At 40.0% G+C, this 25,673-nt stretch overlaps 1 protein-coding gene across 4 annotated transcripts in view; it reads left to right on the top strand.

Annotated features, from left to right (window-relative positions):
- The window catches only part of ANO5 (anoctamin 5), an 81,423-nt gene that overhangs the window by 23,842 nt on the left and 31,908 nt on the right, over nucleotides 1-25,673 (top strand). For 2 of the 4 annotated variants that reach the window (XM_015411228.1, XM_015411227.1), the window contains exons 2-8: nucleotides 53-123; nucleotides 6,105-6,152; nucleotides 11,260-11,304; nucleotides 14,623-14,736; nucleotides 21,587-21,655; nucleotides 24,160-24,444; nucleotides 25,413-25,526. In XM_015411228.1, the coding sequence (XP_015266714.1) occupies nucleotides 53-123; nucleotides 6,105-6,152; nucleotides 11,260-11,304; nucleotides 14,623-14,736; nucleotides 21,587-21,655; nucleotides 24,160-24,444; nucleotides 25,413-25,526 (746 nt within the window). The remainder of the gene's footprint in view (nucleotides 1-52; nucleotides 124-6,104; nucleotides 6,153-11,259; nucleotides 11,305-14,622; nucleotides 14,737-21,586; nucleotides 21,656-24,159; nucleotides 24,445-25,412; nucleotides 25,527-25,673) is intronic. The other 2 variants (XM_015411229.1, XM_015411230.1) reach the window with 2 other exon arrangements.

Raw genomic sequence — 25,673 nt, 5'->3', positions numbered from 1 at the left:
AAAGGAAAGCATACATTGGAGGTAATAATATATTTCTTTTTATATTGTTTAGGAGGAGAAGTCAATGGACCTTTATTTGAAAATATATCAAACACAGATTCAGAACATCCTGGTAATTCTGAGGTATGATCCAGCTGCAGATACACATTGCATTGTAAAAATATGATTTTTATACTGAAGAAAAAGGAGGAAATGTTGTGGTAAATGAAAAGGAATATCTTTTGAAAAAGAGCCAAAAATCTTAATGTCTAGAAACTGTAAATTGCTTATTCTCATTGAACCAAACTTTAGTTATGTATTCTGTTATTACAGATAAGTGATACATGAATGCAAGCTTTTGACTAGTATGTTGGTTGTTCTTCTATAATGGCAAGGGCTGAATGGGATTCTATTTGTGCAATTGCACTGCCATTTGTGATGGAGAGTGAAAATGCACTTGCCTATGCTCACTTAGTGTGCCTGCCCCACCACTGAATATCTTTATGGGGGCTTCATGGCCAGATCAAATCTACATTTATACACACCACACAGATTTTCCTGGAGTTTACTATCAAATCAAATGTACAGTCTGTTTGTATGTACATCCAGTTCGTATATTGAATCCCAACAGTGTTTTCAGAGGTGGAGCTGGTACACTAATTGGGAGCAGGCAAGTGTGTCTTCTCTGACAAATATGCGCAGGGCAGAGAAGTCAGCAAAGCTGCCATCCAGTCTTGCTCACAGTGTTGCCTTACCTGCAAAATAAAGTCTTACAAGCAAAATGTGTAGCACAATTTATATGATTTTCCTCTGGATGGGAAAGAAGATTTGTAGGAGCCTACTTTTAGGTACAAATACCTCAATTACATTCTAATTGTGCTTTTAAAAAGCTATTTACTTATAGCTAATGGCATCAGAATGAAACCATCCTGTGGCAGAAAAATGAAATGTGAATATACAGCATCGGTTCTTGGGTGTACATTCAAATTAGGGACATTTCTGAAATTCCCCTTCTCTAAATTTCATGTCAAACTTCAGAGGGGCCTCATTTATCTGGCCATGATTATACTTTAGCAACTATTTAGTAGTTTTCCTTTATTCTTCCAGTTTAGATTTCTAGACATTGTAAAGATCTCTGTGCATATGCAGTTTTCCAATCCTGCCATCCATTTTCATTATCCCGCCCCTGCAGTGAAGCCGTTCACATGAGCAATTAAGCTTGAGCCATGCCCTCACACTTCATAGGTTAAATTGAGGCTCTGTGTAATTGAAGCATCTTAAAGTGCTGAATGATATGCACCTGTTAATTTCAAACATTTTGAGTCAAAGAAACATTGATACATTCATGAACATGTTTAAATAAGAGGGCAGAAATTGCTTGGAATGTTTATATTTTGTTTATATCTTCTTGTATTATATTCCTGCTCATGTGTTAGGGTTTTTTGTTGAATGTGTACCTGGCTGCAGCCAGATACACAGCTTTATAAAGTTATTTTGTATACACGCTGAGGTATGGACGGGGTTGCAAGGTCCCTTTCACTCACTAACGGGGGATGGGGGGGACGTTCCAGGAGTGGGAAGTGATATTCCCCCATTCCCCTGAAACAGTGACATCACACACAATGTGCCTGCATCACCAGAAAGAGACATTGGTGACATCGGTGCCGACGCTCTGGATTTTGGGCAAAGCTCTGTAGTGAAATCAGCATCAAAGCATAGAGTTTTGCCCAAAATCCAGAGTGTCACCCCCGACATCACAGTGTCAACGTCACTTCTGGGAGATGCAGGCACATTGCGTGCAACGTCACCTCTGCCTGTTGATGCTGTTTTTGGCAGCCTGTTTGCTTCCCTCCCAGCCTGGTACACAAAGGGGAGTAAAGGGCATGCAGGCTTCCCTGCTCTGAGCACCTGCTGAGATTGTTGCTGGTTAGCTTAGAGCAGGCATCTGAAGTTAGGGTTGTCAGTTGGCCTGCCTATTTCCACATACTAAGCTTCTATTAAAGACTTATGATTTCCCCCCCACCGAGCCCTATCTGGAGTAATCTATCTGTAGTAGAAAGTCAGAGTGCCCTTAGCTGCTCGAGCTTAGAGCCTCCATTTGTAACACTCTTTCAGTATGAAGCGTTACTTCCATGTTTTGCCATCACACTCTCATGGTTATGTATTTAATATTAGTATCTGCATCTTGAATATTATTACATGCATGTAGTTGATGGGTAGGACACAGGGCATACAGAAATCATATGGCTCTTTCTGTTGATGGAATGATGAATGTGGCTGTTCATGAGTCACACCGCGAGAACCACCATTTTAGGTGGAATTTGATTATATATGGATTGCTTTTATTGTTGAACTGCCTCAGGCACGTGCTTATGGGAAATTGGCTTGGCGTTATGTTTCTTCTACCATTATTCAAACAAACTTTCCCTTGTGTGCATTACTCATCAGGTATTTTCAAGGATAGTAAAGGAGCTTAAATGTAGCTGCTGAGCTTTTTTCAAAAAAAATTGTGCTTTAAGCTGCATAATTGCTCACGCTCATAATTTAAATACAAAGGGGAAAATGAACATGACATGAATGGGAGGATCTGCATATGCATAAATTAATTATTAAAAAATCCCAAAGAAGATGGAATGCATGAGGAGGCACTGGCAGAAGACTACTAAAATGGAACTGGCAGAACTTGTCCACCCTAATTTCAGTGTACATTTAGATTCACATCAGTTTATGACAGAAGCCTGCTTATACGCATGGATCTGCTAAAATGGATTGGACTAATCAATGATTCAATACAGCAACTCAATTTTTTTGATTTGGTTCTGAGAAAACCATATGTTTGTTGTACTGTGTGCAATCCTTTGAAATGCAATAATGAATTAATTGCTAATTCACAGTGCTCCTCAAAGTTAATGTTATTCATGTTCTGTAAGAATTAACATAAAGTGATAGAAAAAATGCTGCACTTTTAACTTTTTTTAATCTGTTAAATTTGTTGTTAAAACAAATTTCTTTGAAGATCTCAGAAGGTGGCATGTAATGTGTTTGTTATGTTTTTAGAAAATAAAAAGCTGTTTTCTTTGTAATCCTCATAGTGCTTTGTTGTATTTGAGCTACTGAAACATTTGACCTTAGACCATTCATCTGAAAAACAATATTCTGAAATGTTGGCATTGTTAGACCAATTTCTTCTTTATTCTCGATAATGTACTTACTATTTTAAGTGACTCAGAATTTATATTTGTGTTCACTTATTACTGCAGTGAAATTATTCATGATATGAATCTTTGGTAGTTATATGCATTTGGGGATAATGGTATAGTAGCATTTGTGGGCAAATGATCCAATAAGTGTAATCATTATAGAGAGAATGAGCCCAAATAAGATCCAAACTACACCATCAAGAGAATCATGTAGTTTGGCTCTTGGATTTCAGGCTACAGGTGGTGGTCTACCATGCTTCAATGGTTCCCTAGTTTTTTAAGCTGTATTCTCATAGAAAACCAGTATGTCTAGTATTGTCCCATACATTGTAGATTTTTTAGTTGCAGGGAATTATATGGATGGGTGAGACAGAAACATTTACCTCCCCAACTTCAGTCTGAATGTGATGGTCCAGTAAAGAAGCAGCCTGTGATTGTCCTGATTTTGTGTTCAGCTCCCAAGTTGACCTTTAAATACAAGTGAAATAGGGCATTTGATATGTTTTTGACTCAGATTAAAAAATGGGGGAAGTCCTGAAAACTGAGAGTTCTGTTTTCATCTTTTGGAAATTGTGGTGATTGAATTTGACTGTATGAAAGCAGCCTCAGTAATTTAAAGATGTTTGTCAGCTTCTACTTCATAATATAAATTCTATGTTATCTCAAGGTCACAGCCTGAAATTAAAAACAAACAAAGAACATCAGCACTTGGGTCCTGAAAAGGATTTGTATGACGTTCATGAGATTTTGTTTGCTTTTTTCTTCTGAACTATTGAGATCAACTATTTTGAAGTATTTGGATTCTGGCTGGACTATCATAGAATTATTTTGAATTTGAACCTAGGTGTCAGAAGACATGTTAAATTGAAGAAATATAAAGAAAATTCAAGCTACTAATGTAATTGTCTTTTGGGGGGAAAAGTGTCAGCTCAAATCATATCTGTGCTAACAACAGAAATTTTGCTTGTAAGTGAAGAATCAGCATCAATCTACTGAGTTTACTTGAAAGCAAAACTTAACTTCACATTTCAAAATAATATATTTTTATTATAAATTATATTCCACCTCTCCCAATTGTAATAAAAAATACAACACAAAACCTTAAAATACATTAAGACAATGAAAAAAATAGATAAAATTACCTCACAAAATTTCAGTCAACTTCTCTTTAAGGGACAACAACTTTTATAGCCACAGGTTCAAAAATTATTCCCTTTAAAATAGAATAGTCTTAGTGGTAGTACAAATGTTTTTGATTCTGTTTTTATTAATTTTATTCCAATGTATTGACAGCAGTTCATGTTTTTATAATATGCAAGATGAATTATGGAAGAGCTGTTACCAAACTGTTATGACTTACATATTTTGCGTAAAAAATTATTGTGATGCAAGTAGTCAGCTCTGCCTAGAATTAGTTTAGCCTGATTGAATCTACTGAATGATTTCACTTTAATTAAACTTGCTTGCAGGTACAGAGATTTATGATTTCTTTGAATGTTTGTGCTACGTGCTGAACCCACAAGAAGTGAACTTGAAGCCAGTATAATTAATTTGAGGCTCGAGATCACGATCAGACTTCCCCACTGTGCTATCATTGATATACTGATGTTGTTGATAAACTCAAATGCATTTTGCCAAATATATGCAGATTTAATGATGTCATTTCTTATACTTTATCCATATTCAAAATTATCACTGAAATCATAAATGTTTATGTTCATAACTCTTCATGTAGCACTTTAATGCACAGCCTTGGATGCCAGTATTGTTATGCACTGTGATGTTGCATTACCATAGAGGCTGATACAACTAATTTTGAGCTCCTCTTTGCTAATACGTTACTTATCATACCATATTCATGGTCTTCATAATGCGCACACTGGATTTTTGATTTACATGGTAAAATGGCTGTGTAGAGAAAGTTGCCAAATCACAGCAACTGCAGGAAGCATTTGTTTAGCTAAACAAAATACTGTATTATAAAATTTTTGAGAAAGCTGCCTTTTGTGCCTGGAGAGGGGACAGCTGATACCTAAACGCCAGCAGCATTTACGGTTATGCTCTTTTTAAACAGTACAATCAAACATACATAGCATGTCCTTTTTGCCATGGGGAACATGAAACCCCCAGGGCCCATTAGCCAATCAGAGCCTTCAGTAAAATTTCTTTTTGGTCCTGTTAAGTAGCAACCCTCTGTGGACATAGTAAAGGAAAATTAGCAACAACAGAAATAGGAATTCAAAAAGATGTGATGGGATGGTAGGTTACTGGTGACAGAAGGCTACAAATGCCCAGCCTACATGGCAGACTAAATTGAAACCTGCCACCCTCAGGTCCACTCACCCCTTCTTCCCCCAGTGAAGTGGCTGGCCAGTACGGGTGGGGCTACAGGAAGCTGCCTGACAGCCACTGGCTGAGAGCAATGCTGCGCACAATTACCCAGACTTATCCTGTTCTCCCACCGACCCAGGCACAAACAATGCTCCAGCTTAAGGCTCAGAGCAAAATTTTCACACTTTAAAAATATCCTGAAACTTTTATTGGATTAAAATACGTAGCTCAAACAAGTTTTTGCTATTTCCTAAACGGAAAGCTGAAACACTGTTTAAGGTTACGTCTTAAAATTGGAGTTTCTAAATATTTGCAAATGTAAAGGGAATAATCTACCATGTAAATCATATATACTGTGACATACGTTTTCTGTCTTATCCAAGGAAGTAAATATGATAAAAGGCTTAATTTTATTTATTTGTGTCTATTTTTCCTTGGGAATTAATATCAGTATTATTCACAAAAGCTTTTAAAGCAAAGTGAACACAATGCCTCATGATAGCTGCTTATTTTTTTTACTTCAAGAAAACAGCATCCTGCTGCTTTTTCCTCAACACTAACAACATTATATTTTTCCCATGATGCCACTGGCAGGGCCTAAGTACCACTGAGACTACATTACTCATCTCTGACCTTCAAGGGGTAAGCAGCAAGCAGTGGTAGCAGCTATGCATCCCTGCATGAATGATGTTTCCTCTTCCTATATGCCAAAAAGCAGCAAAAAGAGAGAGTGAGGAAAAAAAGAATTTTCCAGTTTTCCTAAGATAACTTGAGTTGTTATATTTAGATTTCAAAACTACAGACTGTTCAGAAAGAGATCAAGTGCAAAATTCAAAAATAAAAGCCACCTGATACCTTTAATTAGGACCAACGAAAAATTATCCAAAACAATGTGTAACTTTCCAAGTTTTCCAAAACTCTTAATCAGATTGGGTGTTAATAAAAGGGGGAAGATACATCTTTCAGGCCATAATATTAAGACCTTTCTGCGTGTATCCAGTATGTTATATGGGCCTCTCTGGTTTTCATACCTCTTTTAAATAAGTGATTGACTTTTCAGTAAAGGGTGGTTGAAGAAGGACCAGCGCTTTTCCAAACCATTCAATCCCTTCTGTGTTGAATTAGATATCTTCCCATAAAATCATTAAAAGGACAGTTGCTGCAAAGAAAGCTTGTGCAGAGTTTCAACTAGAAATCTGAAAACTGGAAAACTTTTCTTTTCTTATTGTATGCTGTTGTTGCTGTGGAAAGAATTTGTTTTCTGTGTTTGGTTCTTTTCTGCTGTTCTTAACAGAACTTTTGGCTTATTTCCTACTGCCATGATCATCTAGGTCAGTTTGAGTCACATGCTATTTCTAAATAAACAAACTACGAATAGACCACTCCCACTAAGTAGGAACAAGCCTCTTTGAAATGATGAACAGGGGGATATCTACTGATCAGTCTGAAAACTGCAAAGCAAATATAATACATCTTCGTTCGCTCTCAGTTGGTAATATCAGGATAACAGTTGTACCTGTGTACATTTCTTCTCTTTCACTTATCACCCTTAGCCCATTCAGGACCTCGGAATGGAGCTCTGAGGCAGTCTCCCTTCCCAGTTTCCCATCTAAATGGCCTTAAAAATGAAATTATAGCAAATGACCACTGACATCTTACTTGGCATTCTTGCTTGCATTGGTGTTACTAACACATTTTCTGTTGAAATGGGTTGTTCTAGTTAAGTCTTCTGGTTCACTGTTTTCATAAGATAACAATATATACTTTTAAAATAGAAACTGTTATAATTGTGTCCACTTCACTTGACAGGATTATGGTGAAATTTCCTGTAGTGTCAGTATGAATACATCTGGATATGAATGCTTTTAGTTTGTATTATATTTTATATGGCAACATATTATAGTTTAAAATTATATCACTTCCTAATTTTAAAAGGAATATATGGAGGACTTTATGTTCAAGCAGCATATTTTTGATATAGCTTGGTTGAAGGAACTTGAGATGTAAAAGGCATGAACATACTTCCTTGATCATTCAGAGTACACTTACATTTAGGTTCCCACGATTTGACTATGGAAATATCTTTGATTTAATGGGACCCCTATACTGCAGGGACCACCGGAGTCCTCAGTGTCTAGAAGAAGGGTTAGCCTTTTCTGAAACATATTTGCTGATTACAACCCTTTTACTATTCCTTATGAAACATATTGAAAGTAGGGGTGTGCAAATAAAAAATAAAAAATTGGCCCATTCGGATTTGGCCGAATCGGGCAGAATCAATTTTGGTTGGCAGTAAGACTCCCGCATGTCAGTTTCGTCAGTACCAGCCAATTCGGTAGTCTTGGCTAGCCAAATGTCAATTTCAGCCCCATTATATCCTATGGGCCATTGAAGTCAATGGCGAAAACATAGGATATATTCTTGAGGCTGGAGGGGAGGGGGCTTGAGGGAGAGGCTCCAAACCTGGAGGGTAGCTGCTGTAGCCTCTCCCCAAGATACCAACCAAGTTTGAAGAGCCTTGGACCAGGGGGTCCAATTCTGTGGCCCTCAAACAGGTTGCCCCATCCCCTCCATTTTTCTCTATGTTGGGAAAAAAGTTACTTTCCGAAAGGGGTCCAAATGGGCCATTCTCTAATTGAGAGCCATTGACACCATCCATACCTATGCAACTCTGCTCTGTGGTTTATTTCCTAGTAGGGATGGGCACGAACTGATAAATAAACCAGGCCTGTTTGTGGTTTGTGAACTAGGCGTTCAGGAGAATATTTCTCCCACAGTCTGCCACACGAACCTCCATGTTTTTTCATGGAGGTTTGTGAAGTCCATGGGAGGGTTAATGTGGACTCCAAAGGCATTTAAATGCCTTTGAAGCTTACTTCTGGGTTCAGCTGGCTCAAGTGACTTCCAAGAGTGAGCTCCAAGGGCCTTTATAGAAGCTCATTTGGGGAGCTCATTTGAGTCGGGCAGCCCAACTTGACTGAGCTCTGAGAATGAGCCCCGAAGGCATATAAAAGCCTTCAGAACTCACTCTTAAGAACATAAGAACATAAGAGATGCCAATGTTGGATCAGGCCAAAGGCCCATCCAGTCCAACACTCTGTATCACACAGTGGCCAGAAATACCAGTGCCATCAGGAGGTCCACCAGTGGGGCCAGGACATTAGAGGCCCTCCCTCTGTTGACCCCCCCCCCAAGCACCATGATGACAGAGCATCACTTGCCCCAGAGTTGAGTTGGGCCACCCTATAAAGGCCTTTGGAGCTCACTCTCAGAGTTCGGTTGGGCAGGCCCGACCCGGAGGTGGGCTCCAAAGGCATTTAAATACCTTCGGGGCTCACTTCCAGGTTGTTACGCAGCCACGCCCCCAACTGGAAGTGAGTTCTGAAATTTCTTCAGAGCTCATTTCCAGGTGGGGCTGCAGCCCCATGAATTTCCCAAAGCCAGAACTGGTTTGTGCGATGGAGAATTTTTTTTGAAGTTTGGGCTTCGGGGTTAATGAAAATTACAAACTTCCACGAACCTCTATTTTTCCAGTTCACGCCCACCCATATTTCCTATTCATGTGGTAGCATTATTTACTGGAGTATTGATACCTCAGACACAGTTTATTCTAAATTAAAATTCAAGGCATGCTTCATTCTTGTATCTAAATCTCTCTGTCTCAGTTGGTAACAAGAACAACTAGCATCCTCTTTATATTTTTAGAGTAGCATCTTATATCTTACCCACAGAACCATTCAGGGCTTACAGATGGAACTGTGTTTTCGAAGTAATGACATTTCTGGGAGTCTCTGCTTGCCAATTATGGAAGCTGCATAAGGGAATCATGATTTATTCTCTTTAGGGATTGTATTATTGTCCATATATTGGCACAGAAAGGTAGAATCAGTTCTGCATAGGTCACAATGGGATGGGTGTGACAGTTTTTCAAGGGACTTCTAGTGTGCCACAGCACACAGTTTGAGAATCATTGCACTAGAGTGTGGTTCTAACTGTGACATAGATATGGAACCCAGCAACTAATATCACATTAGCCAGTTTTCTTTGTTTTGCATTTTAATAAGCATGTTTTCAGTGGAATTAACTAAAGAGATCTCATGAACACTACTTGCAGAAACCTGCATGATTCAAACAATGTTAAGTACTATTTACATCTCCAGCAGATGTAGACGTGCTTCACTGTGGCTGGATTAATTTCTTGAGCAACTAGCTATTTTTAGTTAGAATTGCATGCCTTCTGCCCATAATGGTGATGGTAGGCAGAAATCAGCATTATGCACCAAGACAACCCAAGTATTGTGCCAAAGAGATGAAATTGTGCAATCTACAAATACTGGCTGCATTCAGACTTCATGACAAGTGGTGAGTAAACTAAGACTGGGCATGAACACAGGTTTTTTTTGCTGTGTTTATAAACTCCCCCTACTTTTCCAACTCCTTCCACATCTGAAACTTAATACAGAATTTCCAGATACGACCACATTCCAGCTCAGATAATGCCTGAATGCTGATGCCGGGAATATCAACATTTGTTTACTCTCCAAAAGTAGGAAGCTAAATCTTAGCTTAGTCTCTCAGTTTGTGGGGAGTAAACACTCTCCAGTTTACCCAGCTGCTGCATTTGAATAGCGCCATAAATTGGAGTTTGATCAAGCTGTGAAGCTTTGAATGAGGTGTTGTTGCGGGGGGGGGGGGAATACACCAATTTTAGCCAATTTTCTAAGATAAACAGAAAATATGTCACTCAGGAAGCTTTCCTTACAGTATTTCACGTATGCTGGAAATATTTCCATCTTAATACATTTGTGAGAAACGAAGTTAATTTTGTTTTCCTAGAGCCTTTTCAGTAAACATGTTTTAGTTGGTGAAACCATTGCTAGTGTTTATTTTCTTTAACCATGTCATTAGTGGCTAGTTTTTTGTTTGTTTTGGATTTAAAGAATTGACTAGGGACTAAAGTTCTAAAAATTTGTACTTAGCCTACTTAGATTTTAACTTTCATGCATTAAGTAAGGAGAACCCTGCGTCTGATTCTAATCATAGTCTGGTGAACTTTGAGGGCAGAAATTAAAGATGAGTCTTCACAACTGTTCTTAGCTCTGTGAAGCAGAGCTTTCTCCTCATTTTGTCTGATAGTCACAGCTGAAAACATGGAAAGCAGCCCTAGAAATGGGAAGTCTATCTTTCCATGGAACATTTCCATGTTGACAGCAGGAACCCTGCCAACAGCCAATGCAAATTTCCAAAAGCTGTTCCTAGTTGTCATACAGATAGATCAGTCCCTTATTTGAATTGTACACAGGCTAACATCATAACTGCCTTCAGAGATGTCTTTTTGTGGAGAACATAACATGTGGCTTATAGTGTCTACGGACTCAGCTGCAGTTTCCTGGCAAATGCGTTCCATGATAGCAGTAGCACATTTTTCAGCCACTCGAATCATGAGACTTGATTTCAAGTTTCTGTGATTATACCGTGGATATCTCTTTGATCACATTTTTTCCCCATTTGAACTTGTTCCCTACGACTGTCAGAACATACCTCTTGGAAAAGAATGTCGAATGTGCTAAGTCATGTTGGCACAGTTGTCCCCTGAATAAATGCTGTTTATTCTGACGGACTTAAAATTGTCAGCAGTGGCCCTTATTAGCAGGGGGAAATGGTATCCATATCCTTGCTTCAAATAATTGCAGGCTTAATTTTGGGGGGATGGTACGCTCACATGCTAACTCCCTGTTGGTTATTCTAGAATACTGGAAGGAGATTCAATCTGTTCCTGAAGCGACGTCTCAGGGTAAACCATTGACTACTTATGCTGCTAATGGCTTGGATTGCTGCAGTGATAACAAGCTTCACTGTGTGATGTCTCTAGTTTATGGGAAACAGGATTTACAATGAGATTTTTTAAAAAACCCATAGTGATAAGGAAGCCAATGTGATGTAGTGGTTAAGAGTGTCAGACTAGTATCTGAGAGACCCAGGTTGGAATCCCCACTCATGCCATGGAAGCTCACTGGGTGACCTTGGGCCGGTCTCACACGCTCACTGGTTGTAGTGAGGATAAAATGGAGGAGAGGAGAATGATGTAAGCCACTTTGGGTCCCCACTGAGGAGAGCAGTGGGGTATAAATGAATTAAATATATAAAGACAGAATTTAAACCCCCACAAAAGTAATCAACCCTGATTTTTTTTGTCTGCCTTTTAAACAGTCCCCAAAAGTATAAAAACTTAAAAACAATTAATGCATTAAGACAGATACAATATACAGTGATAACTTAAAAATGATTATTGGGGGGAAGTCTCGTAACCAGATTTTTTTTTAGACTAATAGTGGAATCCTAAGCAGGGTAACAGCCTTCTGAATATACTGAGTCTTATACATTTAGAAGGGTGTAACTCCATTTAGGATTGCACTGTAATTCTCAATCAGCAATGTAAGTATCAAGCTGCAGAAAATATGTGTATTTATGTGGCTATCATGTTGCAAATGGGCCTGCTCAGTATTGGTTTAACACTCATGTGCAGTTCTTCTATTTATATGCATGGAGATCACAACTCGAAGGCTCTCTGTACATCCAACATTTATGTATGTGCATAGTAGGTTATGTGCATAGATCATGATTACACAGCTTGTTATATCCCATTGTTTTCAGTGGGAGACTATAGTAGGAGTTTGTCTGTGTAGATGCAGATTAATGATTTCAGCCAGTTCAAGAAAGTTGTGTCCCTGGAGGGGGTGGGAGCTCTACTGGGGGTGGGAGCTCTACTGCAGTCACCACTCTCCCCATTACAAGAGGAACATTTGCACTAGACTGTTGTATACCAGTTTAGTGTAATCCTTATAAATAATAGACATTAAGACTTGTTGCTTAATACATGAAGCTGATTTGACTTTGATAATATTCTGTCTTACACAATCTCACTCAACCACTCCCTGATTCTTTTTCTTAGGGTGATGCCCTGTTTCTCAAGGCCAGGATAAAACTGGAATAGATGCATGTATGTATTCAGGATATTCTGGAATACAGAACAGGGACATCGAATGAATCCATCATAAGCAACACATCACTAGGAGGCTTTGAGAAACTAACTGTCAAATTAATCAAAGTTGGAGTCCAGTGGCACCTTTAAAACCAACAAAGTTTAATTCTGGGTATATGCTTTCATGTGCATACACACAAAAGCTTATATCCAGAATTAAACATTGCTGGTCTTAAAGGTGCCACTGGACTCCGACTTTGTTCTGTTTCTTCAGACCAACACTTTCAAATTAGATTCAGGTGAGTAGCTGTGTTGGTCTGAAGCAGCAAAACAAAGTTTGAGTCTTGTGGCACCTTTAAGACCAATGAAGTTTTATTCAAGGTATGAGCACACGAAAGTTCATACCTTGAATAAAACTTTGTCGGTTTTAAAGGTGCCACTGGACTCAAACTTTGTTTTACTTTCAGAGTAGTTACTTAAAACATTTATGAGTTGTTCTGATAAAAAGAGTTCAAGCAGGTGTACAGCAAGGTTAAAAGAGCACAGCAATACATGATGACATAGAGCACAACAAAAATTACCTAAACAAAAATTAGTCCTAAAACACAAATAACCAGCCACCGTCTGCAAAAGTGTTTTGAACCCACCAAAATTAATTGGGAAATTCAGTTTTGTGGAGTACAATGCAAACTCTGGAGCCTCTTTCCTCATGGAGTTAATTATGAACACAGCCCAAAATTCTGTGGGAAGTTTGGACTCTGCTCAAAATCAGCTCCAGAAGCATTTTGTAATAACCTTGTATTAGCATGTAATAGTCTTACCCTGGCATTTCTCCCAGACTTACCCTTGCAGAAGGAGAAGGGATGGTGTTGCAAAGGCATCAGTAGTTTCCAATTCTTCCTGTATCTATTGAATAAATGAAAAATACAATTTTCAGTCTTCCCTATGACAAAGAACACTTCTAAGCATGCTTGGAAGCCTCCATGGTGACTTGGAAGTCTAGTAAGAGCACTCCTCACTGCCAGGTCCTCCTCCTCCTCCTCCTTCGTGTTCTAAGTTTAGGGAATGATGGCAGACCGCCTCTCCCAAGCCACATCATTCTGAAGTTTGTTTGGCAAACTCTTGGGAAAACCCTGTGCTTACTCTGAATAAGTTCAGTAAGACTGAGTGAATTGCAAAGAAGCTGGGAGACTATTATTGCTAATAGTTTCCTTTTAAATGTGTAAAATAAAAAAGTAACCAAAAGGCACCATTTCCAAGTCTGAAAATCTTTTAGGAACCCAAGTACAAAATTATGTTCTTTCATAATCTGTAGTCAGCTGGATTCCCTGCGGCACATCTGTTGCTTTTCTAAACCTTCACACAAAAGGGGAAATATATTGTGTTTACTTTCAGAGCTGCTGCTGTGCTTCCTGCTTTTCCATGTATCATTTTTAATACTGAATGAAATTATTTTACAGAGCAAAATTAGACTGGGATGAGAAGCATTGCTTTGGCAATGTTTGCAGTGGCTTCTTTAAGTGGAAGTTTAGACAAAAACAAAAAGGCTTTTAAAAACAGCAGTCTTTTGTCACTGTTCTACTAACATGTCTTGTGTGTAACATTTGTGATGTATATTGTGAATATGTCAGGCATACCTGTAACATTCTTCAGTTGTTTTCATCTGTCTTGCACAACAAAACAAAGTGTGTGTGAGAGTGAGTTGACAGCACCAGTGGGGTGTGTGTATATGTGTGTGTGTGTGTGTGTGTGTGTGTGAGGGAGAGAGAATGGCAATGGCCGGTGAACTAGCATACTTGTTTATGAATGGAGGGGGTCCGTGGTGTGTGCTTATGATACAGTACCAGGCAGTGCTTGGTGAGCAAGCACAATAAGAGCCACTGTACAGTGGGACTATGTACAAAAATGTATTACAAAACTAAAATCATATCCATGGATTATTGGAATTTCTACCAATTATTTATAAATATTGTGCAACAAAAGGACCTGGTATTTAAGCTTCATTATCACCATAGAACACATAGGAAAACCAGAAGACTGAATGTCTGAAACAAATAAAAAGAAGGCTGGTTTCTTGCCTTGCACATAAGCAGCCACAGATGTAAATAGCAAATATTTTCTTCTCTACAGATTGACAGGCAACATCAAAGCAAAGACTCTATTTTCTTCAGAGATGGTGTCCGGCAAATAGACTTTGTTCTGTCTTATGTAGACGATCCAAATAAAGAAGGAGAAAAGAAAGTGGTAAGGTGTTTTTTTTTAAAAAATTGTAATTCAATCATGCTTTGTTCTGTAGAAAGCTTTTAAAGGGGCAATTTAAGTAACATCTTTGCTTGACAAGAACAGTTTGTCTAGAAAACTCAGTTCTTATAATGGATGATGTTCTGCAAAAAGTGATGTCACTCAGAATGTTGCACCTTGTACTGGAAATGATAATAGTTCTGTTTTATATAACTAATACTGTCTCTGTAAAGTTCTCTTTGTGCCCAAATAAGTGTGCTGAGTAGTCATAATGTAACTTTTGAAGTAAAGATGCGTGCAAAGTAGCAAGATGTCTTGGAGCAGTAATGTTTGATCTTATCAACAAGGGAACAGGAGGCAAGTCCTTTTTTCCATTGGTGACTGCATCATTTTGACTGCAGTCCTGTTCAGCATTTTGCATATTTGGATACTACCCTAAGCATTGTTTCTGTTGAGACAGCAACAGACAGCTAGTTAAAGGTTGCAGCTGCTCTTGATTTCAGAAAGCTGATTTCCAGGTTATTCAAGAAAACATTAAGATTTAATTACACCATAGACTTGTGTAAAATTTAAGTTCTGGAAACCAGTTTGGTGGGGGACGCTGGGGTTTTCCTGCATGCACAACTTAATTCCCGCTTTTCTTAGCAGTCGATCTGCAATCTACGTGGGTATTATCAGCACCACACCAATCTACAATTTTGAGGGCATACTGGCAGTTTATGTGGCGTAAAACTATAGAGTTGACATGTCCTTCGTTGAACGCAGATATGTAAAAGCACAGGAAATTAGGCTCAAACTTTGAGCATTGATGACAACTGAAAAATCTATGGTGCCTTCCAAACAAGCTAATATATAGTGTCAGAGTCTTTGGGTGTGGTGGTAGAGACTCGAGCCACTTTGGTGTAGTGGTTAGGAGCGTGGACTCTAATCTGGGAGAACCGGGTTTGATCCCTCCACTCCTCCACATGCACCTGCTGCTGTGACCTTGGGTCAGTCGTAAGGTCTTTCAGAGCTGTTCTTTCAAGGGCAGTTCTCGACAGAACTCTCTCAGCTCACAGGGTGTCTTTTGTGGGGAAGGGAAAGGGATTGTTAGCTGCTCTGAGACTCCTTTGGGTAGTGAAAGGTAGGGTATAAATCCAATCTCCTCCTCTTCTTCTTCTTCCTCTTCTTCTTGTGCCTGTATGGTAGCCTTGCTGACCAAAGTGACCTCCTAGAACAAACAAGTGTCTCTAAGGGAAAGTAACTCTTATTGAACTTCAGTGAACCTGCCCCGATAAACAGAGATCTACATGAACTTTGAGTCTGAATTAGCTTCAGGATAACTCATTTATTTTTTTAAAGTCACCCTGATCTCGCGAGTTGATTAGAAACATATGAGAGAAACCTTTCCATGGGTATAGATTTCTTGATTTGCTTGTTTATTTGTAAGGTACATATTTGGTCTCTCGGCCAGAATATGTTTTTGAGGACTTAACATGCTAATTTAAGATATAACAGACTATCAATGAAATATTGAGGGTTAAGAAGTGATAAGGCCGTGTTTTTGCCAGAGAGAAGCATTTGAGAACGAGACACTGGAAGCAGTTGAGGCTGGGGACTGCTCTTGTCTTGAAACTTCTGACTTCTCAGTTATTTGGCTGTGAGCTTCCCAGAGCTAACTAGTTAGCTACAATTAAATACATGATACTGAACTACTTTAATCTTATCCAACAGAATTCTTGTTTTCCAATGTTAAGAAACAGATTCTTCATAGTCATGCTCTCTTTAATTTGTCTCCCCCATTTTCCCTCACACCATTTTCTGGCCACTTCCTGCCTCAGTTTGTTTTCCCTGATATCTTCCCTCTCATATATAGTGGTCTCACCTAGACTCCCTCTTTCTCCTCTCTTGATTCTGGGCCTTGCTAGCTGAGATGAGAACTGCTGGCTGTTGCTGTGGCCTCTGTATCATAAAACAGGACCCCCATCTAGTGTTTCTCCAATGATAGAGAAGGCACACTGCAAGAGAGGCGTGTGCACTGAGTGTACTGCAAGAGGAGACTGATCACTTTGTTTGGGATAACACATTCAGGAACAAGAGAGGTCTGAAAATCCCCAGTGTTGGTTTTTTAAAAATCATTGAATGTGTTTTCCTAACTGCAAAATCCCAGTTTAATAGAGGTGACCTTTTGGATGTTTCCAGGGATTTAGTAAACTCTCACTCGCTACAGATAGCAACATTTAGCATATGTTTTCATTAGAACTGGTAACTTTCAGTTCACTAAAGCTTGTGCTGGCAGAATAAATTGAGTGATTTGAATTTCCTTATCTAAAGAATCTGTGCAGTGGTTCCTAGTGGGTTCCAAATTAGGGATGGACATGAACTGAATTTCATGGCAAACCGCAGTTCATGCAATCACGCTGTTCACAAACTGCCCCGAACCATCCTGGTTTTGGCAGCAGTTTGTTCGGTTCCTGAGAGGGTTCATGGTGACACAACATGAGTGAGCTCAGAAGACATTTAGATGCCTTCTGACAGCTCACTCACATCGTGCTGCCATGGCACAACTTACCTTCTGAGTTGACTTGCATGAGTTGCACCACAGTGGTGGCACAATGCTAGTGAGCTGTCAGAAGGCATTCAAATGCCTTTTGAGTTCACTTGTGAGAGCCACTGTGGCTTCCATGCAGGAGGGGAGCCAAAGGCATCACTTGAACTGGCTTGCATCTAATAGATGAAAGCCAGTTCAGCAATACCTTTGGCTCCCACTCAACATGGAAGCTGCATGAAACTCCCGAACAGTTTTGTTAAATGGAAAACTTTGTGGAGGTTCACGAACTGAGACCCCACGAACCACCACTAACCTCCATTCTCCTGGTTTGTGCCCATCCCTATTCCCTAGTACCATTTTGTGCTGAGAATATTGTTCCCTGTGGAAAACATTTATGAAGCTTTAGGTGAATAATAAGTGATTGCATTAGTTGAATCATTTACATTGAACTTGAGTCCTACGAATCATACTCCAAGTTGTAAGGCACCCAGAAGCTGTGCTGAACTTAGATGACTGATTTCTTTAAATGACTTGGTAGTTTCTTAGTATTTTGTTGCCCAGTTTCCTGTTGCCTCAAAATATCCACCAAAAGACATCTGAAGAAGCCTTTATTTCACATGTTGCCTTTATTACAATATATTTAGATCTGCCTGTAGTACAGCTTGTGTACTGGGGAATGGGATGGCAGAGTAGTTTAATGATTAAACTGTAAGTAATTTGTGTGCCCTTATCTGCAAAAGCATTCTGATAGTTTCTCCTTTTTTAGGGGTGGTTGAGGGATTTTAAGTAGTCCATCTGCTGTACCATTTTGGTGTCTTTTATAGTCCCCTCTTCTTAGAATGCAACACAAATATATGGGGAAGCAAATGGAATACAATATGAATTAGAACCTTTTCTTTGTTCCACAGGATTTATTTCTTCAGAATTCTCACTTAAAATTACATCAGCTGTCAGGATATGTAACTCTTGGAAGACAGATTTGTTCCCTGCTCTCTTCTCCCGGTGTATAAACAAGACTTGGGCACCAGTCTTTGTAGATCCCTTGCCACTTGGAGATCAGGTGCGCAGGGCCTGAGGACTGCCAGCTGTGAGCACTTAAAGTTTTTTTTTTAAGGGCTTACAGTGCACAGCCATTGGGCCCCACCAGCTGAGAGCACTTAAAAGGGTCCTTTTAAGTGCTCGCAGCCAGCGGGCCCCACATGCCCAATCTCCAATTCAGACACGCAGCCCGCAGGTGGCTGAGGGTTTTCAAGTTTGGGGGTGGAGCCTCCCCTGCCGGCCAGCTGGCAGGCAGCAGGTTGAACCCCCCCCCCCAAAAAAAGCGGGTAAAGCCCACCAGACCAGGGCTCTGGTAACCCTAGATGGGCATGAAAGTTAGGGCATCTTTCCTTCCATTATCGATGCCAAAGGAAATTTTATGATGATGCTGTTCTCTTCCAGTTTGTACCAATTTCAGCATGACTTTTCAAAGAATTCAAAGGACATGTGGAAGTGCCACAGAAAATCAAATGAGAGTGAAGATTTGGTAGTTCAATCATGCTTTGTTCTGTGGAAGGTGTTTATGGAATATGTGTGTGAGCTATTTTACTGAAATGGGCTACTTATTACTTAGAAACACTTCTTAATTAAGAGTTATGGCAATGGACTCTAACAATGTATGATTTCAGAACAGATTTTATTTTGTTGGCATACAGCCTGGCCTTGTTATTTTATTAACTAAGAATAAAAATGCACAAATAGATTGGTGGTGTACAGTAATCACTGTGAAGCCTTGTGTATTCCTCTTCCCTCTAGCACAATGACTTGGCAAAGTTGTATAATTTAAGAATGGAAGCATTCTTGGGAAAGGAAGAAAACAACTGATGGCTGCATATTTTAGTCTGTGTCAGGGGTGGCTAAACTAGCTTAGTATAAGAGCGACATAGAAGACACATCAGATGTCTGAGAACGGCAAGACATGAACAAATATTACACACATGTTTTTATTGGGAAATATGCAAATTAGCTTTTTATTAACATTAACATTAAATAAGACTGCCAGAAATAAAAACAAAAGGAGTAAAAACAGATATTGATAATGATATTTAAAGAGACAAATGCCTTCTCCAAGCTGGCCGGGGGGGGGGGAGCTTTGAGAATGCATTTAAAGTTAAAGTTGCTTTCTTTCTCTGCTCCCCCCCCCCCACCTCAAGCCTACCCAGGGAGGGGAGCACTGGCTAGGGAAGGGAAGACTGGGGGGGGAGGCGGGCCTCCCCTTTGCTTTCCCAGCTGCCCTGCCGGGAGCCACACAATATGTGTGAAAGAGTCACATGTGGCTTTTATAGTACAAACAAGGCCCTTAGAGCAATAACATCCCGCACTTTGTTTTTTAAGACTAAGTCCATTTAGTTAATTTCAAGATACTACTTTGCTCATCAAGAAGAACTGACATACAGACCTTTAAACCAACATCTTTCAATGATTTATTTGGTCTTGTGTTATAAACATTTGTGCTTTATTCAATATACACTAGCTGTACTTGTTATGAATATCAAATAGCTTCATTAGCAAAATATTTAGGCAAAACAAAGCACAACACAGTTTGGTGTAGTGGTTAAGTGCATGGACTCTAATCTGGGAGAACCGGGTTTGATTCCCCACTCCTCCACTTGCACCTGGCTGGATGACCTTGGGCAAGCCTTAGTTCTGGCACAGCTGTTCTTGAAAATGAGCAGTTTCTGTCAGAGCTCTCTCAACCCCACCTACCTCACAGGGTGTCTGTTGTGGGGAGGGGAAGGGAAAGGAGTTTGTAAGCCGCTCTGAGACTCCCTTGGGTAGTGAAGGGCGGGGTATAAATCCAATCTCCTCCTCTTCCTCTTCCTCCTCCTCCTCCTCCTTCTTCTTCTTCTTCGACAAAAAACCCCCACCTTGAACTGGGCTTTCAAGCAGATCGGTAACCAGTGTAATTTCAGTAGTACTGGGGTCACATATTCCCAGTAGCTGGCTCCAGACATCCGTCTATGAGCAGCATTCTGCACTAGCCGCAGCTTCCAAATGCTCTTCAAGGTTAACTCCAAATAGAGCCGAGGAGGAGGCCTGGGAGAGTTATGCTGTATCCAAGCCTAAGAGCCCCAGTTACTTGACCTTTCTGATCCATTATTAGAGTTTGACAAGTTACAAACAGATAAATGTTTGGGATCTGTCACTTTTGCACACCTCAATTTCACTATTCTCATGTCCACAAGGAGGACATACTTTCATGATGCTCCTGGTCTGATGTTGCTTTTGCTGCAAAAGCAAAAGGCATTAAGTGTCAACTCAAAATAGCACAGTGGTGTGATTTTTTTCTCCACTATATGGACTGCACTGCCATTTCAGAAAATGGGAAAGCTTTAATATATAACCGCAGATGCAAGACACTCTTCACAATCCAGGATGTGGGAGACATCTGGAAGGAAAAAGGCTTAGCAAAACAAGAGCATTCCGTGAGAACTCCTGAGTAAATATGCTATTGAATGCTATCTTTTAAATCACTCCTTTATTTATTACTTTAATGTTTGCAACAGACAGCATTGTTATCAGATAGTGACCTCATGTTTATGTTAGTGACATTATCTTTTTAGATAACATGTATTACCTATTCATCCTTCAGCAGAATAATTAACTTTAACTACTGTACTTTGGGTCTGTTTTTTGAATATATTCTTAAACTGCACTTTGGAATTGAGATCTGCTTTTATCTTGAATGTTTTTGAACCCTTGAAGTTGAACATCAATAAAGCAAAGAGTGAAGGTTATCCAAAATAGGTGCTAATAAACAGTAATTCCAGAGCAAAGCACCATGAGTGCTCTATATGTTACATTTTTGAATTGGGATTTATTAAGGGAATTGAAGTTTTCACTGTTCTTAGTAGAGTCACAGTATTCCTATATGTGCCTCCATGCACTTTCACCTGCATCTTCTGTCTTTTTGCATTATGAGATCATTCAGTAGGACATTTTCCTGGCTGGTGCAGTCTCTTTGTAATTCTCTTCTGTGGAATTTAAAAATACATTGTTCTCATTACGTGTTTGGATGGAGCTCTTCATAGATGGGAAAGGATGACTGCATAAAATAGGATTTGCTCAGTACTGTTCCATTTCTGCCTAATGGGCCATTTTTTTTCTTCAGTATCATAACTGCCACTATTTTCCGATTTGAGTTTTTGAGTTTTATGCTGTTCATGTTGTTTATTATAGTTTTGTTTGTTTTACATACCTACAGAAAAAGAACTGTAATTTTATAATTGCATATATATATGTAAAATTTAAGCATATGAAAAAATAACATAAAGATTGTTTTAGGAGAGAAGACGAGAATTTGAAAACAATCTAGAAAAGGCAGGTCTGGAACTAGAAACGGAAGACAAAAAGGTAAAGAAGCAATGTGCGCTGCATTTAACCCATATCAACATATTTAATTCTCAGTGTGGCCCCATCTGTGTATACTTAAATATGGAGACTGAGGCCATGAACAGACCAGACATCTGTTGCTAGGCAACCACAATAGTATTACCAGCCTTCAAGCTTTGGTTTCTGTCAGTTAAAGACAACGGGCAGGGTTCTTTCAGGGCTGTTTTGGTCTTTGACAGAGGACTCATCAGGAGCTATCAGCCAACTTGTTCCTATTCAGTTTGCACAATTCGCCCAGGTGGGGGTGTGTGTGGCTGCTGGATTAATCAATACCATACAACTTCCCTGGGCCCAGCAACAGCCTTTACTCATGGCTGGGACCAGCAGTAGACACCACACAATTCACCTGACTTACTACCACATGACTTACCATTTGACCTGACTTTTCCTGCAGGGAGAGGCTGCCCGGGGGAGAGAAGGAGGGAAACCTGAGAGCCATTGTGGTATAGTAATCAGAGGGTCAGATTAGGATCAGCGAAACACAGTGTGAAATCTGCCATGGAAGGTTGCTGAGTGACCTTGAGCCGATCACTCTCTTTCAGACTTATCTGTTTCATAGGATCATTGTGAGGCTAAAATGGAGGAGAGGAGAATGATGTTGGGTCCCCATTAGAGAGAAAGGTGGCATAAATAAATAACAAAGCCGAAGCAGGAAGGTCGGTAGTTCAGCAGTTCAAGACCCGAGTGCCGCATGACGGAGTGAGCTCCCATCCCTGGCCCCAGCTCCTGCCAACCTAGCAGTTCAAAAGCAAAAAACTGCAAGTAGATAAATAGGTACCACTTCAGTGGGAAGGTAACAGCGTCTAGTCATGCCTCGGCGTCTAGTCATGCCGGCCACATGACCACGGAAATGTCTTTGAACAGCGCTGGCTCTTCGGCTTGGAAACAGAGATGAGCACCGCATCCCTAGAGTCGGATTCACCTGGCTTTTGAGCAAGGGAAACCTTAACCTTTATTGTTATGCAGCAGCTAGTGGTGCTGCTTTGACTTGGGTGAGCAGCCACAACAACCCTGGTAAGAAGCTACGAGCCTAAGAAGTTTCCTAATCCCAGGTATGCATACTGTCAGGAGCTTAGAGTTGCAGGGCTGTTTTGCGGCTCATGCTCAGAGGGCTGCAGTCCTGATCCCTTATATCACTGAGAGTTTTATAAAGAATCACCAAGCCCCACAGGAGAGTTAAGTAGCAGTTGCAGTTGCAGAAGGGGCTTGCACATGGGTGTCAAGAAAGGTTTTGCAGAAGAAATACAAGTTTTCAAACTTCAGCATTTTATAGCTGTTGTTTTATACCTTCAGTGCTTCAATTTTTTTTAAAAAACCTGATGTAGGAACCACGTTTCTTGGGAATTATCCAGTTGAGGAGCACGATTTTACTTTAAAGGGAAGTATCTGCAACTTGTTCAGTTGTGATAAGGAAAGAGTTCCAGAATAACTGACCATGAACTCACTTGCAGAATGGAGATGCAGTCGAAAGGAAGTAGCCCCAGGTCCTAGTTCTCACTGTGTATCCCTTACAGCTTAACTCATGTCTTAGAGGAAAGATGATAAGTATGGAATATTAGGACCCATAGTCTTCCTTTTAATTCTTGTTTGATTAGCCCCACTACCCCTTCTTGGTCTTGATTGTACTCCCATAATGGTCCCAGTGAGAGAAGGTTAGTCACAAGTTCCAAAACAGGTAAGCTGACATTTTGGTATCTTTTAATATGAAGACTGACTTGGATCAGGCCCCTATGGCTGTTGAGAGGAGTCATGTCTCAGTGACAACGCACCTGCTCTGCATGCAGAAGTCTCAGGTTCAATCACTCATGTCTCCAGATAAGAGGATCAGGTAGTAGGTGATGTGGAAGACCTCCGACTGCGACTCTGGCGAGTCAATTGTCTGACTGACTAGAAGGCAGAATCATGTATTTGTGTGTTTATCCATTGCATGAGTTCACCATGTATTCTGCTTCATTATGTTTGAAGTGGTCACATTTTTGTTCAAGGAGTGTACCTGTTAGCCCTGTTCACACATTTAGCCCTGTTCACATTTTACATAGTAGTTCTACTCACACAGGTATATCCTGCCTCTGCTTATGCACATCATTTTGTAAGAAAGACCCAACGTGTGTTCACTTTACAAATGATTCAGGGACCAGTACCTGGATAAATGTGGAGTTTGCATCACGTGTTCAGCCGTACATGTGTTAACTGTAACATGAGAATTACTCAACACGCTTAGAAAATAATCAAGTGTGTATACGGAGACTGGATGTACATTCACTGTAACTTGTGAACAGGGCTTATATACACATGTATTGGATGGTGTTCTTCGTCTGGCTCTCCATCATACATTCTCAAGGTGTACGTGTAAGAAAAAAACAACACCCCAGATATATATCATCATCAAATGTTATGGTTTTTACGGTGTATGTACATGAAAATACTGCTTAGTTTAACATCAGGCATTATCTCTTCATTTGTAGGAATCTGAAAATGGCAAGACTTACTTTGTGAAGGTTCATGCGCCATGGGAGGTCCTAACTACATATGCTGAAGTGCTGAACATCAAAGTGCCTATAAAGGAAAATGATATTACTTGTGCCGTAGAGAACCCCCTTGACTGTATGACTCGGCCATTCAGGCTGCCCGAGAACGTGATGCATCCAGAACCAGATTACTTCACAGCCCCGTTCAGCAAGGAAAAGCAGGAACTCTACCTCATTCATGACGAACATACATTTTTCTCCCCGTCCGTTAGAAACAGAATTGTGAGTACTTGTGCCCATCAGTTCTGGCTCAAAGACCCCCCACCCCTTGTCTAACCCACCCTTTATAAAAATGGTACGACGTTACATTTCCTTTGCCATTCTGCACCGACACCAAGTCTCGTATTATGAGAAAAACATCACTGGTTTTTTAGAGAAAAAGATCAGAATCACGAGGTAGGTGGCTCAGTTAACCCACAGTACAGTATAGAAAGTCCTTTGCGACCCACAAACTTGAAACAGATGCAAGTTTGTTCGTGAAATTTGGCCAGCCTTAATAGATCGTTCTAATACAGAAACATAAATGGGGGTAAAGTATGGCTACGAATAAGTGGTAAGATCGAATGTTTATAAGCACAGGTTTAACAAAAATCCCAGTATATCAAGCCAGCCTCTGGCTCAGAGAAAAATATTATTCTTTTACTCCCCCAAATCCTTGCACTTTGGGAACGGATTATAGTCCTTGGATTTAAAAAGAGGAGGATCTCAGCAACCTGGGCCCACTGCTGATATAAGATCAAGCTACTCACATCTGTTAATGTTGGCATCGTTAACAGTCTGGAGTTTATAATATAATGGCAGAAGAATGCCAGCATCAATTATCTTCGGTATTGTAAAATTCAAAATAATCCCAGATCCAGCAAGCTTCCACACACATATGTATAGATGGTTAGGGAATCATTTGAGCAATCGGGTGCCATATGTGTGATTCCCTTCTCTGATTCAATGCCAGGGTTGCGTGCAAGGAAGCTAACATGCCCATTATTTGTTCAGGAGGCGGTACATGGAGGAGATCTATTCAGTCCTTCACTTTCCCTGCCCAACAAGTGAGAGTTTGGTTTTAAAAAGAGGGGTTACTTATTCTTCATTAGGTCAGAGCAAGAAACGTTAGGAGAGCTGGAGCCTGCTTTTCAAATTTCATGGAATTACGAAGGTGGTTCAGTATTAATTCTAAACTGTGGTGCTTTTAGGTTTACTATATTTTATCAAGGTGTCCTTATGGAACAGAAGAAGGAAAGAAGAAGTTTGGGCTTAAAAGACTGCTAAACAATGGCACCTACACTGCTGCTTACCCTCTCCATGATGTAAGCATTTAGACTTCCATTCTTTTCTTTGTCACCTTGTACGTCTTTGTTTTCGAAAACTACATTTTTACTGAGGCTGTGACCTGCTCTGCCTTGTAGTCGATATGCAAATAATATCTGTAATCTTCTGTAATTGTGACTATTACT

The sequence above is a fragment of the Gekko japonicus genome, unplaced genomic scaffold, assembly GCF_001447785.1.
Source record: "Gekko japonicus isolate JY-2015 unplaced genomic scaffold, Gekko_japonicus_V1.1 scaffold1245, whole genome shotgun sequence".
Lineage (NCBI taxonomy): Eukaryota > Metazoa > Chordata > Lepidosauria > Squamata > Gekkonidae > Gekko > Gekko japonicus.
This window is presented reverse-complemented; position numbering and strand designations above follow the sequence as displayed.